The following is a 15,729-nucleotide window of genomic DNA, read 5'->3' as shown; positions in this document are numbered from 1 at the left end:
CAATTACATTCCATCACTTTTCAGTGTTTCCCACAGATTAGAAAGCAATTTGTGGCGGGGGGGCGGGGGTTGTTTCATGTCAGACAGGGGGGGGGTCAAAATAATTCCTTTGTTAATAATTCGATACACAGACGTTTCTTATATTAATCCAAAATGATTAACACCTTCACAAAAACAACAAACAACAATTTCTGCATATGCAGGTAGCAACGCTAGTGCTAAATAACTATTTAAGTGGTTGGCTCCATGATGCCGGGTAAGCAGCTAGGGCTCCTGAGACTGCTCACCAAAAGTACAAAGAGGAACCCACCTGTCTAGCAGATTAAGACATGTCCGTTGGTACCTAGCGAAAAGGAGCCTCAACTTTCCTAGACCTTTATCTACGGTACTAATGCTGAAGGCTCGCCGATATAGCTGTCTGTCTTACTGGAACGGCGTATGTATGCATCGTTGCTAACGTGTGTTGACGTTGTGACTGTGTGTGTATGTGAGAGAGACGCGAAAGAGAGAGACTGATGGAGAGCAGGGAAAGGAATTGCAGCTGAACGAATATACTGCGCGTTTTAGCCTAAATAGTGTAAAAAAATTATAATTACGAAACACAATATGTGGCGGCCGGTGTTGATTCTGTGGCGCACCGCCACAAATTTGTCCATATGTGGGAAACACTGCTTTTTCACAGGTAATATTTACGGATAGTGTGGTTACATGTTCAATGTATGGACTATGCTACTGCATTCAAATGTATGCGTTGACTCGGCCAGCAATTGTCTCCCATGCCAAATGTCTTCTACGCTGCAACAGACGTGTTGCTGCTTTTTTGCTGGGTGCCATGGTGGAACCTAGTATTGGAGTTCCGTTGATGTTAGCTTTTAATAGACTTCATTCAAGTACTTAACTCGGTGGACATACACAGTTGATTTAACTAATTCAAATCAGCTGTTCTGGAACCGAAAAGTCAGAGTTTCACATTTTTGTGTAAATCAACTCAGAGTTCAGGGTTAGGTTGTTTGTTAAACCCGCTTTTTGGAATACCCTCCTGTACAATGTTATGATTTCAGAACCTGGTGAGCTATATTATTTCATGCTGGTGTGTTTTGACTTTGTAAAAAAACAACTGAAGCATATGTAATCCCAGCTGCAATCAAGTGAAACGTTTAAGAGCCTCGAGTCCCAATTCCATATGACTCCTATATTTTTGTGATAAGCAATGTATTTCAATTTCACCCCTTTGTATCTGTTTCTTTTCACGCTCTCAGTTGAACCATAATATAAAGAATGTGGTGCACACTCCAAGCAGACTCATGGTGACTTTGAAGGACTCAAGTGTTGTCACCCTCGACAGCATCCCTCTAGCCCTGGCTCAGAAAGTGAAAGAATACCTTGAGAAGCTCAAGCAAGGAAAATCTACTGGTAAGGGCAAAGGGAGAGGATGTCAGTAGTGTGTTCTAGTTTTCACAGTTATCTGTATTTGTTGTCCCTACTAGGGTTGCCAAGGAAAATGTTCCTTAAAAAAAACTGTTGCTTATTTCCCCATTGATTATTAACTCAAGAAGCTTCAAATATAAATATATAATAATGCACGATTTTCACTGTGAACTTTGGTTTAGTTACACTCTTCAGACAAATATATTAAAGCTAATAATAATAAAATAACTATAGTTAAAAATAAAAAATCTATACATTGACAAAATATCTATCTTGTTCTGAACTTGCTCGAAAGCTAGCAAGCTATATTTTCTGAAATTGAGTGTAGCTGGTTTGTTAATTACTAATACATTTTTGTTAATTCCTGAATATTCCCCTCTAATTATTGAGGAATTAACTTTCATTTTTGTTCATTCTGAAATTATTACACAAATTTCCATAAAAAAAGGCCAATTGAAGACTGAAAATAATGTCAACAGAGAGCCAAAGAGAATGCAGGGCAACCAGTCAGTGTGTGCAGAGGTGCAGTGTTCGTCTAAAAAATGTAAACTAACCCATAAAACAAACATTGCATTTCTAGGGATTTGGTTTCCATTGCCAAGACACACTTGCAGATCCTCTTTGACTGAATGAAATGGTCTTCTGTTGGAAATATATTGTTTTATTACCAGAGCCACATTTTATAAAAAATGTTATTGCAATTGGAAAATAAACATGTTTTCTACTTATAGTTCTTAAGGCATCCCATGGAAGTGCCTGCTTCAGTATTCTTGGGAATCGGTCAGTAAAAAACGAATCTAGTCCATCTGGAGAAAGACAGGTATGGAAGTCATGCGTTACGCCTCTAATACCAGCAGTGCATGCACTGTGCTCATCCACACCAACTTTGGATCTCTCTTCAGAGCACACCCAGAAGGCAAAGTTTGGACAGGGAGGAGACCACACCACGCAAACCTCTGGGAAGCCCCAGCAGGGTCATCTCCACCCCTGCCCGTAGTGGGCTCTCTGAGAACAGGTAGGTTTGTCTTCAGTTAAGCTCAAGGACCAGGAGTGACCAGGAGCCTCATTTATAAAATTGTGTGGAGGAATCACAGTAAAGTGGCATACAGACAAAACGATATAAGTGCTTACGCACAGAAATATTGTTGCAAAACAGTGTTCACCCAAGCCAGGCTCCTTTTCTAAATCACAGTCAACTCAAAATTTGCTGCATGTAAGCAAGTGTCTTTTCCTACCTTCATAACGCCCATAGTTGCCTATCGATAGTCAGGGAAACGCTTCAAATGTATATTAATCCAGTATCTTAGCTGGATTCAAACAGTACCATCTACAAACTGAAAATATGCCCCCAAAAGAGTAAAAAAAGTGATATTTATTTCTGGGAAACTTGCAGATATTTACTGGAAATTCTGTTTAACGTATTTCCAATTGACCTGTTGTCTAGCAAAGTATTTAAGACACAAAGGTTCATTCATCAAGCTACATATGAGACATAATCACCCTGGCCTGTGCCTGCAGCTTTTTGGTTCTGTTCAATTTACAGTTCTACCAGCTAGCTAGCCAGCTGTAGTATGTCCCGGAAGCTATTCATCCATCCATCGTCAACCGCTTATCTGGAGTTGGGTAGCGGGGTCAGCAGCTCCATAATTAATTCCTTAATTTGATGTCGTCCATCTCCTTGAATTTCTCGCTGATTTTAGAAATCGAGTTGGCGGTTCTCTCTTGGTAGGCTATATCTGCACCCGTGTGTTGCGTGCAACACGTGACAACTCGTTTCTCTCAAGCAAAAAAAACAACTACGGGCATGCTAGCTCAACAGATCAATCTGTATATTTTCATTCGTTTTCATCAGGGTAACCATATGGAAAGGCCGTTCGTTACCAACATTGTGTAGTTAGGTTTAATATAAGGTGAATATTGGTAAAGTAGGCTATGTAGACCTCCAAAGTAATATAAAAAAAATAATTATAAAGTCTACAACTTCACAAATGTTTACCGTAGTCTACAATTAATGTAGTAAAATCTTACTAACATGTTTTTTTATTAAAATATATCAGCTAATATGGTGTATTTTATCATCCTGCAGCCGATTTCGCAAGCGTCTCACATTCGACCAGCTGCCGAAACGAACGCTGCAGATCGCAGGCAATCACGGCGCTTCGCAGCCAGTGTGGCTGGTCCCATTTGATAACATGGGCGCCGAAAGAAAAAAGGCGGCGCTTCCAGGCACTTGGCAGCAAATCGCAGCCAGTGTGTCCGAGGCGTCAGTCTAGAGCCCTGCGTGGAGAAGCTGACCCCGGTAAATTGTGCTACAAGCAAGTTAGCCTAGCTGCTGTTGCTAGCCAAACTTCACTGAGGGGATCGTTTGAATGTGCCGGAAATGAAAAAAGTTTATTTTTACATAAAGTTTAGGCTGTGGCATTGAAGACAGCGATGCACCACACAAGCTTGAGTTTAAATACATTATTTTATGTGACATTAATTGCTGTACATACTTTAATGTATGATGCTGCTAGTACACCACGGCACAATACGATACTTGCTGTGCAACAATCTTACTAGCTCATCTATGCACGTCGTATCTATGCGTCGTTGCTGACGTTGTGAGAGCTAGCACTGAGTTCCCTTTGTGCACACAAGGCACTTTTTGCCACAAAAACGTTAACCTCCTAAACCGTGCAACGGAACGTAAATAAAAATACAAGCAATGCAATTGGGACCAATTGTTAACACTGACGGATTGACGGATCTTTATGGGTGGGAAAATAATAATAATAATAATAATGAGAGAGAGAACAATGGTTGTGCTCGCCGAAGGCTTAAGCACACCCAATAAATAACATTTATGAGACAGAATATAAGTGGATAAATAACCAAAAAAACAAAAATTACAAGAAACATTGAGTCACGAAGCACAATATAAACTAACTGAATAGGAGTTTGCTAGCTACTGTAGCTAGCTTAAGTTAGGGCTAGCTGGAACACAATTTCTTGTAGACATTAATAATTAGTCGGCCATGAACATCAGTAAATAATACATTACAAAATTGCATTTAAATTGTGAAATGTATCAGACTTAACTTGCATGTTAAACCTTTTTTATTTTTAAGGAGCGGCGGAAATGATGAATATAGCTGAAAAACGTTTGCACAATTACTGCCATTTCGTGACTAACAAGGCAGACGGCAAACGTTAACGGTGAATACATTTTTAACCGGTTAAATTCTTAACTGCCAAGCGGCCGTTGCAGGACTGTAATAAACATGAACAATCATTAAGGTTGGGCCAGCACTAATGATTTGATGGCATTTTGACCAAATGCAATGATTGGATGGGCTACTTGTCTGTTTGCTTCCTGACAATAGTCATTCGTTTTGGACAAGTGGCTTTTAAGGGAGGGGGTGGGATATTTTGGTTTGAAAAACGGAGCTGCCAGCTGTAGGTATATGCAGGTAGCAACGGTAGTGCTAACTAACTATTTAGCTCCATGACGCCAGTAAGTAGGGCACGTGAGATTGCTCACCAAAAGAACGAAGAGGAACCCACTTGTCTCGTAGATTAAGACATGTTCATGGGTACCTTGCGAAAAGTCACCTCAACTTTCCAAGACTTTTAGCTATGGTACTAATGCTGAGGGCTCGCTGATATCGCTGTCTCTCTAGAACGGCGTATATATGCGTTGTTGCTAATGTGTACTGACGTTGTGACGTGACTGTGTGTCCAGAGAATGTCTAATATAGGGAGAACTGTCACTCTGGGAAATGTCCGTGTTCTGAACTGGTTGCTGTTCCACTCTGGTTCCATATGAGGGCACTAACGAGCGAGTGCAGAATGAATGGAGGTCTATGGATCTATACCCCTCAAAATCCACTTTTCTCAGGAAAATGTTTTTGTCTAGAAATTTAAAATCTGAATTCGAAAGGGGAGGCAAAAAAAAATACACACTGCTGGCTTGTTAGATTTTTTTAAAGTCGCCTTTCTGTTCTAAAAAGTCTTTTAAAATGTCAATGATTTCATACACATCGTATGACCAGAGATACTGCTTTACGGCAAACTCTGGTCACTTCCTTTTTTCTCTCGGGGCATCAACAACACAGCTGACGGGTTAGGATCTCCCTGTCAATACACATGCTAGAAAGAGTTTTGGCTTGCTAATGTTGGTAATGCTTTGACATTCTGATTCCGCTCGGATGCCATCAAGCGGGATCTCTGGTCGTAGTTAGTCCTTCACTAACCAATCAGCATTCATTAGCAGAATGCTGGCGTGTTATGGGCAACAACAGGGAGTCAGGTGGCTGAGCGGGTAGAACATCGGGCTAGTAATCTGAAGGTTGCCAGTTCGATTCCCGGCTGGCACACATGTCGTTGTGTCCTTGGGCAAGGCACTTCACCCTACTTGCCTCGGGGAGAATGTCCCTGTACTTTCTGTAAGTCGCTCTGGAGAAGAGCGTCTGCTAAATGACTAAATGTAAATGTAACAACGACTCACGCTGTAAGAAATCGAAAGATCACTCCCAATGGAACTCTGGTGGAACTGCAACAAAATTCGGTACAATGGGACTTGATAGGGAGTGGGCAGGCTCTCCTTAAACAGGCTCTGGTAGTAGCTACCATCACAGTGTGTCGGGGATGTGGGCCCTTCATGTTTGTTAGCAGCGCGGTTAGCACTCCTGTGCCTCTTCGCCTTGGATTCCACACAAAAGGGAAAGCGAGTTCCCAGTGGTTTGAATCTATTTCCGAGTGGGACAGGGGTGATGCAGGAAGAGTTTCTGCCTCGCTTTTTTGCTTTTTATCCTTGGTGCTAGTCCTATCATTAGCAGGTATCATAGCCTCCGGGCTAGGTAGCATGGAATCGATAAAGTCTTCGGTCTCTCTGATATCTATGAGGGTTCTGACTCTTAGTTCCAGTTCGGCTATTCTCCGATTTAGTTTTTCGCAGTCGTCGCAAGCCATAGTTCTACAGGGAACAATCTTTAGCTTGCTTGCCTGTGGTCAGTCTGTGAGAGCGGCCAAAAATACCTCCGTTCAACTTGGGCTTCTGTCCCTCAAGTTGTACCTTTTTGTGGTTGTAGTCGATCCACTTTGCCCCTATCAGAAGTACTTGATTCTGAGTAATATCATCAAAAACGATCCAAATGATTGAAACTTCAGAACACTTCTCCGTGAATGCGACTGCTCTCTTCCTCTGCGACCATATAAGATCCTAAATATATAGTTAAGATATCTGATAAGTAAGATGACAAAGGGTACTGGTGTTTAGTTACCATTTAGCTGTCTGGAGATGGACATAAATGTTCTAAAATAGTAAAAGTTCTCCTCTTTCTTTAATCTGTTTCCTTTCATCATCCCTCCAGATGCTTTAAAATGTCAGTGTCAGTACTGATATCACATCAACTCAATTCAGCTACTGCAACTTCACCAGTAGAATGTGTATTTTTTGTTGTTGTTTTTAAAGTTTTGTTTGGCCATTTACACTTTTATCCTGCCCTGCCTCAGAAATGTTACATATGTCTGGGCATTTAACTTCTGCAAGCTCAAAACTAAGAGCTGTATTAGGGTCATAAACCTTAGCATCTTGGTTGGTCCCAAGGTGAGAAGCACCGGGATGTGTGACAAAGCCACAGATTGAGACATACAGGTGCATCTAAATGAATTAGAATATTATCAACAAGTTGATTTATTTCAGTCATTCGATTCAAGTGTTTATTTATTTTAATTTTGATGATTATAACTGACAGCTAATGAAAACCCCAAATTCAGTATCTTAGAAAATTAGAATATTACTTAAGACCAATAAAAAAGGATGTTTAACATAAATGTTGGACTACTGAAAAGTATGAACATGTACAACACTCAATACTTGGTCGGGGCTTCTTTTGCATGAATTGCTGCAGCAATGCGGCGTGGCATGGAGGCGATCAGTCTGTGGCACTGCTGAGGTGTCATGGAAGCCCAGGTTGCTCTGATAGCAGCCTTCAGCTCTTTATTGTTGGGTCGCATTTTTTCCTCTTCACTATGGGGTTTAGATCTGGCGAGTTTGCAGGCCAATCAAGCACATGGTCCTTAAACCAGGTACTGGTACCTTTGGCAGTGTGCGCAGGTGCCAAGTCCAGCTGGAAAGTGAAATCTGCATCTCCATAAAGCTGGTCAGCAGAGGGAAGCATGAAGTGCTCTAAAACTTCCTGGTAGAGGGCTGCGCTGACCTTGGACCTGAGAAAACACAGTACCTGGTCCAACATTTCTGTGTTAAAACCCTTTTTTTTTTTTATTGGTCTTAAGTAATATTCAAATTCTGAGATACTGAATTTTGGGTTTTCATTAGCTGTCAGTTATAATCATCAAACAAACAAAAATAATCACTTACACAATATATCAGTCTGTGTAATGAATCTATATAATATAGGATTTTCACTTTTTGAACCGAATTACAGAAATAAATACACTTTTTGATGATATTCAAATTTATTGAGATGCACCTGTACATTCAAGTATTTTTCCAGCACCTGGCATTCACGCTCAAAGGCCCTTTTGATTGGGATAGTTTATCATACACCCTTAAGTATTAACACTGCCAGTTAGGGCTGCAACAAACGATTATTTTGATAATCGACTAATCTAACGATTATAAGAACAATTAGTCGACTCATCATCTATCTTTTCACTGATTATTCAGCTTTTGCAATTTGTTCAAAATTGAGTTATACTTATTCTAACTAATTAATAAAACCAGGAAATCACTTTAGCTTTTGAAAAAAATATTTTTATTGCACTTTGAGCCAACTGAACAGGCCAATCTCTTTTTGTCAAATTACTCACTGTTTTTCATTGAACATAACCCTGTTGTCTTACAAATGAAGCTCTTAATGCTGCTGCCTAATTATGAGATTTGTTTACATTCCTAGCTTTATTTCTGTAATGCATGTCTAACTGCTGTCTGTGGACATGTTGCTACGGTGTTAGTATGCGTGAAATACTGCGTAATGCGTTTTTATCAACTGGTGTCGCTAACAGGCCATCTGTCTCCATTTGATGGTTCAGTATGTATATTAGACAGTCTAAATTGCTTAGTTCCAGCTGGAGCACACTCACTTCTCTTTACCGTTTCCATCTCATCTTGTGCCGGGATGTTTCCTTTTTAAATGTTCCAGCATGCACGTTGTGCTCCCATGGAAAGTAACTTCTAAGTTCTGCCTTGCACGCATTACAGATGACAGTATTTGTAGTGATGCGACTTGTTCTGCCCCCATTGCACGCTGACATTTTAGCGCTCTAATGGATATCATACGGAAGGGCTGCATTAGTCTAGCGCTACAATGCCGCACTGGTCAAATCACGTTATTGCAGGCACTTAAAATAGGTCCTATGAGATCAAACGATTTGTCGACAACTGAAATATTTGTTGACATTATTTTTTATTGTTGACGTTGTAATAATGTTGACTAATCGTTGCAGCCCTACTGCCAGTGACAGACCTGAAGACTCCCGTCACACATGGCATACCTCAACATTTCTGTTTGTTCCTCTGGGCTGGTGCATTTCTTTCCATAATAGACATTCAGACTGCTCTTGTGTGCCCTCTTGTGTGGGCTTTTTAGTCTTTGACCAGAGGGAACACTGATGGGTATCACACTTACGATTAAACTGCTTACAGTTGACAGAAACATCAGTATCTGGACAATTTCTAGTGGCAATTAATTATTAATATACTCATGCTTAATACATTTGTTCTCAAAGATGGCTATATGTTTTGCTCATGTATTTTGTGGTGTGTTTGGCTTCTGACAGTTTACAACCCCAATTCCAAAAAAGTTGGGACGAAAACATATCAAATGTTTAAACTGATGAAACGTACTATTTTAAGGAAGAAATACGGTAATTTAGACTAGAAAAGGGGAACATTTCTGGGGAAATTGTAGGGTGTGCTTCTTTGCGTCGGATGCAGGTGGGTCCGTTTTCCCTTCTAGTGATATTTTCAAGCATTTAGCCTACTCATACTGCATAATTCATTAAGAACACCCTTTGAAACAACCGAACACCCTTTGAAACAAGCTACTTTAACAACATTGTCACTAGCAGTATTTCAGATCACACTTGGTCACACTTCACTGATTGTTTGAAAGCGCCGGAAATGAGAACGTTTCTTTTGACATAATAATAGCTGTGGCATTGAAGACAGTAGCCTACTACTACACACTGCCAGTGGGCGAGCCGAGTCTGTGACTCTGAGGTTAACGTCAAAACAAGACGTGGTCTCACTCAAATTCCAAGTTATACACAAATCACAAAAATATGCTGGCTTGGCTGTCTGTCTTTGCAATCGCCATATCTTTAAAACACTGCTCTCCATTTTGATGTAGAATTGACCCTGGTACGAAATTAAGAAAATACTCATCAGATGCAGATTGACAACAGCTGCCGCAATCGTCCATGGAGGCTGACGGGGCTCTCACGTAGCAAACAAATCAAAGTTTTTACAGCAACCTACATTAAAATCTCACCACCTGGCTGTCTTCACAATAGTCATATCGTCGTAACATTTCCCTCTTTGTTTTTTAGTGTAAAATTGAACTATAAAATTAAGAAAATACTACTATGACGCTTTCTAGCATGGCTGCCGCCTAAAAGACTAGGCGGTCTCACGCACTCGCTAAAATTACAAAGACTTTCACAACTTAAATAAAGAATCAGAGATTGCAGTTCCACTCGAAATCGCTTTCTCAACAAAGTCCAATGGTTGGGAATTTTTGGGGGTGGCATGGCAAGCACACCCCAAATATGATGGCAGTACTATTTTAAGGAAGAAATACGGTAATTTAGAATATGATGGCAGCAACACGTCTCAAAAAAGTTGGGACAAGGCCATGTTTACCACTGTGTAGCATTCCCTCTTCTTTTAACAACAGTCTGTATATGTCTGGGTACTGAGGAGACCAGTTTCTGGAGTTGTGGGAGAGGAATGTTGTCCTTTTTGTGTCTGATACAGGATTCTTGCTGCTCAATGGTCCTGGCTCTTCTTTGTCATATCTTTTGTTACATGATCTACCAAAAGCTTTTAACTGGTGAAAGGTCTGGACTGCAGGCAGGCCAGTTCAGCACCCGGACTCTTCTATTATGAAACCATGCAGTTGTAACAGATGCAGGGTATGGTTTAACATTGTCTTCCTGAAATATGCAAGGCCTTCCCTGAAAAATATGTTGCCTGGATGCAAGCAAATGTTTACATTACATTTACATTTATGCATTTAGCAGACGCTTTTATCCAAAGCGACTTCCAAGAGAGAGCTTTACAAAAGAGCATAGGTCACTGATCATAACAACGAGGTAGTCCCAAACATTGCAAGCAGCCAAAACATGAAGCATACATTGTGAAAAAACTAAACAAGTGCCAAAAGGGAAGACCCATAAGAGCATGCAGTTATACAAGTTACAAATTAAAACAACATGAACCACAAAAAAGTGCAGGACTGTACCTGTAGAAGAACAATCAAAAGTAAAATATTTCACAGCGAGTACAAGACTTAACTTCGTTATAACTAACCCACAAGAGCAACAAGTCACTCAATAAGTCATTGTGATCCTGGAGGAAACTAACAACAGGTCCAGCCAAGCATTCCTAAGTGCTGTTGTACTCCCGGAACAAGTGCGTCTTGAGCCTTTTCTTGAAGGTGGGGAGACAGTCAGTGTCCCTGATGGAGGTGGGGAGCTGGTTCCACCATTGGGGGGCCAGGCAGGAGAAGAGCTTGTGTTGGGACCTGGCAGTCTTGAGCGGTGGGACCACCAGGCGGTTGTCTGAGGAAGACCGTAGGTGACGGGTGGGGGTGTAAGGTTGCAGGAGAGACTTGATGTAGTCGGGTGCAGTCCCGTTCACTGCTCGGAAGGTCAGTACCAGGGTCTTGAATCTGATACGGGCGTTGATGGGTAGCCAGTGGAAAGAGATGAGGAGCGGGGTAACATGGGAGCGTCTAGGTAGATTGTAGACCAGGCGGGCCGCTGCGTTCTGAATCCTCTGAAGAGGGCAGGTTGCACATGCTGGGAGACCAGCGAGCAGCAGTAGTCCAACTTGGAGAGGACCATTGCTTGGACTAGCAGCTGGGTGGAGTGCTCAGACAGGTATCTCCTGATCTTCCGGATGTTGTAGAGGGTGAATCTACAAGTCCGGGAGACTGCGGCAATGTGGGCCGTGAGGGAGAGCTCGTCATCCATGGTAACCCCAAGGTTCCTGGCAGAGGATGAAGGGGTCACCGTCGCAGATCCCAGGAGATGGAGGGTTTAGCCGGGATGATGAGAAGTTCTGTTTTGGCGAGGTTCAGCTGGAGGTGGTGCTCGGTCATCCAGGCGGAGATGTCTGTGAGGCAGGCCTCAATCCTAGCTGAGATCCCCGGATCAGTCGGGGGGAACGACAGGTACAGCTGCGTGTCGTCAGCGTAGCAGTGGTAGGAGAAGCCATGGGAGGTGATGATTGGTCCAAGTGAGGTGGTGTACAGAGAGAAGAGGGGGCCAAGGACGAAGCCCTGTGGGACACCAGTGGAGAGCTGGCGAGGGCCTGACCGTTTGCCTACCCAGGAGACCTGGTAGGATCTTCCCGACAGGTAGGATGAGATCCACTGGAGTGCAGTGCCAGTGATGCCCATCTCAGAAAGTCTGGAAAGCAGGATCTGGTGGTTAACCGTGTCAAACGCTGCGGAAAGGTCCAGCAGAATGATGACGGATGACCTGGAAGCCGCTCTGGCAGACTGGAGGGCAGTGGTGACTGAAAGAAGGGCAGTCTCTGTGGAGTGGCCAGTCTTGAAGCCCGATTGGTTTGGGTCAAGCAGGTTGTTCTGAGAGAAAGTAAGACAGTTGGTTAGATACAGCACGTTCAATTGTTTTTGAGAAGAAGGGTAGCAGTGATACCGGTCTGTAGTTCTGGAGGACGGCAGGGTTAAGGGAGGGTTTTTTGAGTAGAGGGGTAACTCTGACCTGTTTGAAGGCAGAGGGAAAGGTGCCGGAGGTAAGGGAGGAGTTTAGGACATGGAGAAGAAAAGTTATAATGGAGGGGGAGATGGTTTGAAAGAGAGGGGAGGGGATAGGTCAAGGGGACAGGAGGTGGGGCGATTAGAGAGAATGAGGTCAGAGATCTCTGCCTCGGACAGAGGAGAGAAAGAGTTTAGACATTTAGTTGGGTCAGTCATGGAGGGTGAGAGGGTAGGAAAGGTGAGTTTAGGGAACCGACTGCTAATGTCGGCGACTTTTTTCTCAAAGAAGGAGGAGAAGTCGTCTGCTGTCAGGGTGGAGGGAGGGTGTTGCTCTAAAACCTGTATATACCTTTCAGCTTTAACAGATTTCTCCAGATTCTCAGAATAATTTGATCATATTACGTACTGTAGATGATGAGACAGTGTTTCCCACAGATTAGAAATCTAATTGTGGCGGGGAGGGGTGGGGGTTGTCAGACCAAACAAATTAACAACAACTAACATATCATTTCTGCATTAGGCATGTAGCAACGCTAGTGCTAAACAACTATTTAACTGGTCGGCTCCATGACGCTGGGTAAGTAGCTAGCTCTTGAGACTTCTCACCAAAAGAACGAAGGGGAAACTTCGAGTACTGTAAGTCGCTCTGGATAAGAGCGTCTGCTAAATGGCTAAATGTAAATGTGAGTAAGGTACCTAGCGAAAAGTAGCCTCAACTTTCCTCGACTTTTAGCTACGGCACTAATGCTGAAGGCTTGCTGATATAGCTGTCGGTCTTACTAGAACGGCATATGTATGCATTGTTGCTAACGTGTGCTGACGTTGTGACTGTGTGCATATGTGAGAAAGACGCATGAGTGACAGAGAGACGGAGGGAGAGCAGGGGAAAGGAAATGCAGCTGAACGAATACGCTGCGTGTTTTAACCTAAATAGCGATAAAAAAATGTTTTACGAAACGCAATGTGTGGCGGCCGGTGTTGATTCTGTGGCGCACCGCCACACATTAGTCTATGTGTGGGAAACACTGAGATATTCAAAGTCTTCACAATTTTACGTTGAACATTTTTCTGAAATGGTTCCACAATATGTAGATGCAGGTTTTCGCAGATTGGTGAACCTCTGCCCATCTTTACTTCTGAGAGACTCTGCCTCCAAGATACTCTTCACATACCCAATCATGTTACTGACTTGTTTGCAATTAACCGACTTAGTTGCAAATGTTAGTTGCATAAAATGGTACATTTACTAAGTTTAAACATTTGATACGTTTTCAATGATCTATTGTGAATGACATATGAGTTTCTGAGATTTGAAAATCATTGCATTCTGTTCTTATTTACGTTTTGCACAGCATTCCAACTGTTTGGGAATTGGGGTTGTAGAAAAAAGCAGAAAACACACTGCTCATATTTAAATGTACAGTGCTCAAACTCTTTTGGCTCAGTGTATTACATAATCAATAGTGGCCAACTGCATTTGGAATTTCACAAATCACTTAAACTGCTGACAAGACAAGCTGACATGCCAAACTATTCAGTCGCATTAATTAAAGGGACAACATTTCGGACCTTTCCTGGGGAACGGGGATGAATTCAGACACCAACCATACTGACCCCAAGTGTAGAGCATGCATATAGACAGGATTATTTATACTTGTATCTTGCAGACAGACATGCATAAATGGTTTAATGATGCAGTTTGCAAATAAATGATGAATGGTCTCCGTATCAATAAAAAAAAAAATTGATTGAAAAAATGTATCACATGCAAAACACTGTCAGGGGCCGGATTTCTGACCATCCAGGTGACGTGCCAACCAGGGATGTAGTGGGGGCTAAACGCACGTAAACACCGTTTACGCACCTCCCGAAATAACGAAATAGCGTTTATCTACCTCTAAATTGCGGAAATTGCATTTCACCACATCTAAATAGCGTTTATGCGCGTTTATGCACATCTAAGTTCCCTGAGCCTCGTATTCTGCCGTTGGAATAATAATATTAAATCTAATCTAATATCTGCATTAAAGCTGGTTTAGGCAGGTTTTGCTAAGATAGCTATTTTAGCTTCTCTAGCTTAGATTCAAACCATAATATCCCTTCAAAGCCACTCCCACAAAACACATGAACTGCCTGACCACAGAGCTGCCGGGGGACTAGTCTTCTTAGTCCACGAGAGAGAGGGCTTTTGAGAGAGCAGCATCGTTTATTTTTCACTAATTACTCTAGTAAATTCTATATTAAAGTTCAGTGTTTCCTCTAGTGGGGGCAGGTCAGGTCAGCCCCCCCCCCCCCCCCCGGCCAAAATAAAGTGCTAACCCTATATTTCGGAGCAGCTTAATGTAATAGTGTAATAGCTCATGTAATATTGCACATATTTTCGCCCTATTGCCTTGCCCAAGGACACAACTTCATGTGCACCGGCCGGGAATCGGTCAGGCAACCTTCAGATTACTAGCCCGATTCCCTCACCGTTCAGCCACCTGACTCCCGGAGTTGCAATGATCATGAGAACGGTGAGGAATCAGAAGATCTTGTCAATGACCTCAAGGTGGAGTCAGATGGCCGAGCGGTTAGGGAATCGGGCTAGTAATCAGTAGGTCGCTGGTTCAATTTCCGGCTGTGCCAAATGACGTATCCTTGGGCAAGGCACTTCACCCTACTTGCCTCGGGGGGAATACCCTGTACTGGATAAGAGCGTCTGCTAAATGACTAAATGAAAATGTAATCTCACGCGCCTCCACTCCAACAGTGGTAGCGGAAACGCTGTGGTTTTCATAATCATGAAAAGCTTAGCATAAAAAGTTTAATTGATGAGCCTACAATTCTTTTATTCAAATAAAAACATATAGCCGTAAAACGTTATATGTGCGATATCTCTAAACTGTTTTTATACACTGATATGTTCAATTTGACTGAATCGGTGAGGTTGCAGCAAATGTATTATGCTGAACTTTTATAAAAGCAAGGCATTTGGAAAATTAAATACTGATTGAAGTTAAACACTGACTACTGTCTGAAATTGAAATTCAGTTTGACAAAACCAATGACCAAGTCAGGCCAGTAAGAAAGTAATGCTAAACCCTGGGTTTTCCTGTAAGATAACATTGACAAATCACTGTCTTGCTTTATCCTTGCCAGGAGCGAGAAGAGGAAGAGGATCCTTAATCCTGAAAGCGACTTGGTTGAAGACTACCCAAAGGAAAATGACTCATTCAGGTAGGAGACCCAACCACCCCGTTATTGTCAGTCTGCAAGTCACTATTGCTGTTGTTAGATACAGTAGCATTAAACACTAGGGGGTTTATATAATTATCTTGTGAATTGGGGGGGGGGGGGGGGGGGG

The 15,729-nt window shown here is 42.3% G+C and overlaps 1 protein-coding gene across 3 annotated transcripts in view; it reads left to right on the top strand.

The window, feature by feature from the left end:
- Positions 1-15,729, top strand: part of usp37 (ubiquitin specific peptidase 37) — a 159,241-nt gene that overhangs the window by 60,392 nt on the left and 83,120 nt on the right. For all 3 annotated transcript variants that reach the window (XM_047046776.1, XM_047046774.1, XM_047046775.1), the window contains 4 exons: positions 1,260-1,413; positions 2,160-2,248; positions 2,331-2,443; positions 15,525-15,602. In XM_047046776.1, the coding sequence (XP_046902732.1) occupies positions 1,260-1,413; positions 2,160-2,248; positions 2,331-2,443; positions 15,525-15,602 (434 nt within the window). The remainder of the gene's footprint in view (positions 1-1,259; positions 1,414-2,159; positions 2,249-2,330; positions 2,444-15,524; positions 15,603-15,729) is intronic.

This window comes from Hypomesus transpacificus, chromosome 23, assembly GCF_021917145.1.
Source record: "Hypomesus transpacificus isolate Combined female chromosome 23, fHypTra1, whole genome shotgun sequence".
NCBI classification, from domain to species: Eukaryota; Metazoa; Chordata; class Actinopteri; order Osmeriformes; family Osmeridae; genus Hypomesus; species Hypomesus transpacificus.
The sequence above is the reverse complement of the archived record's forward strand: the minus strand, read 5'-3'. Positions and strand labels throughout refer to the sequence as shown.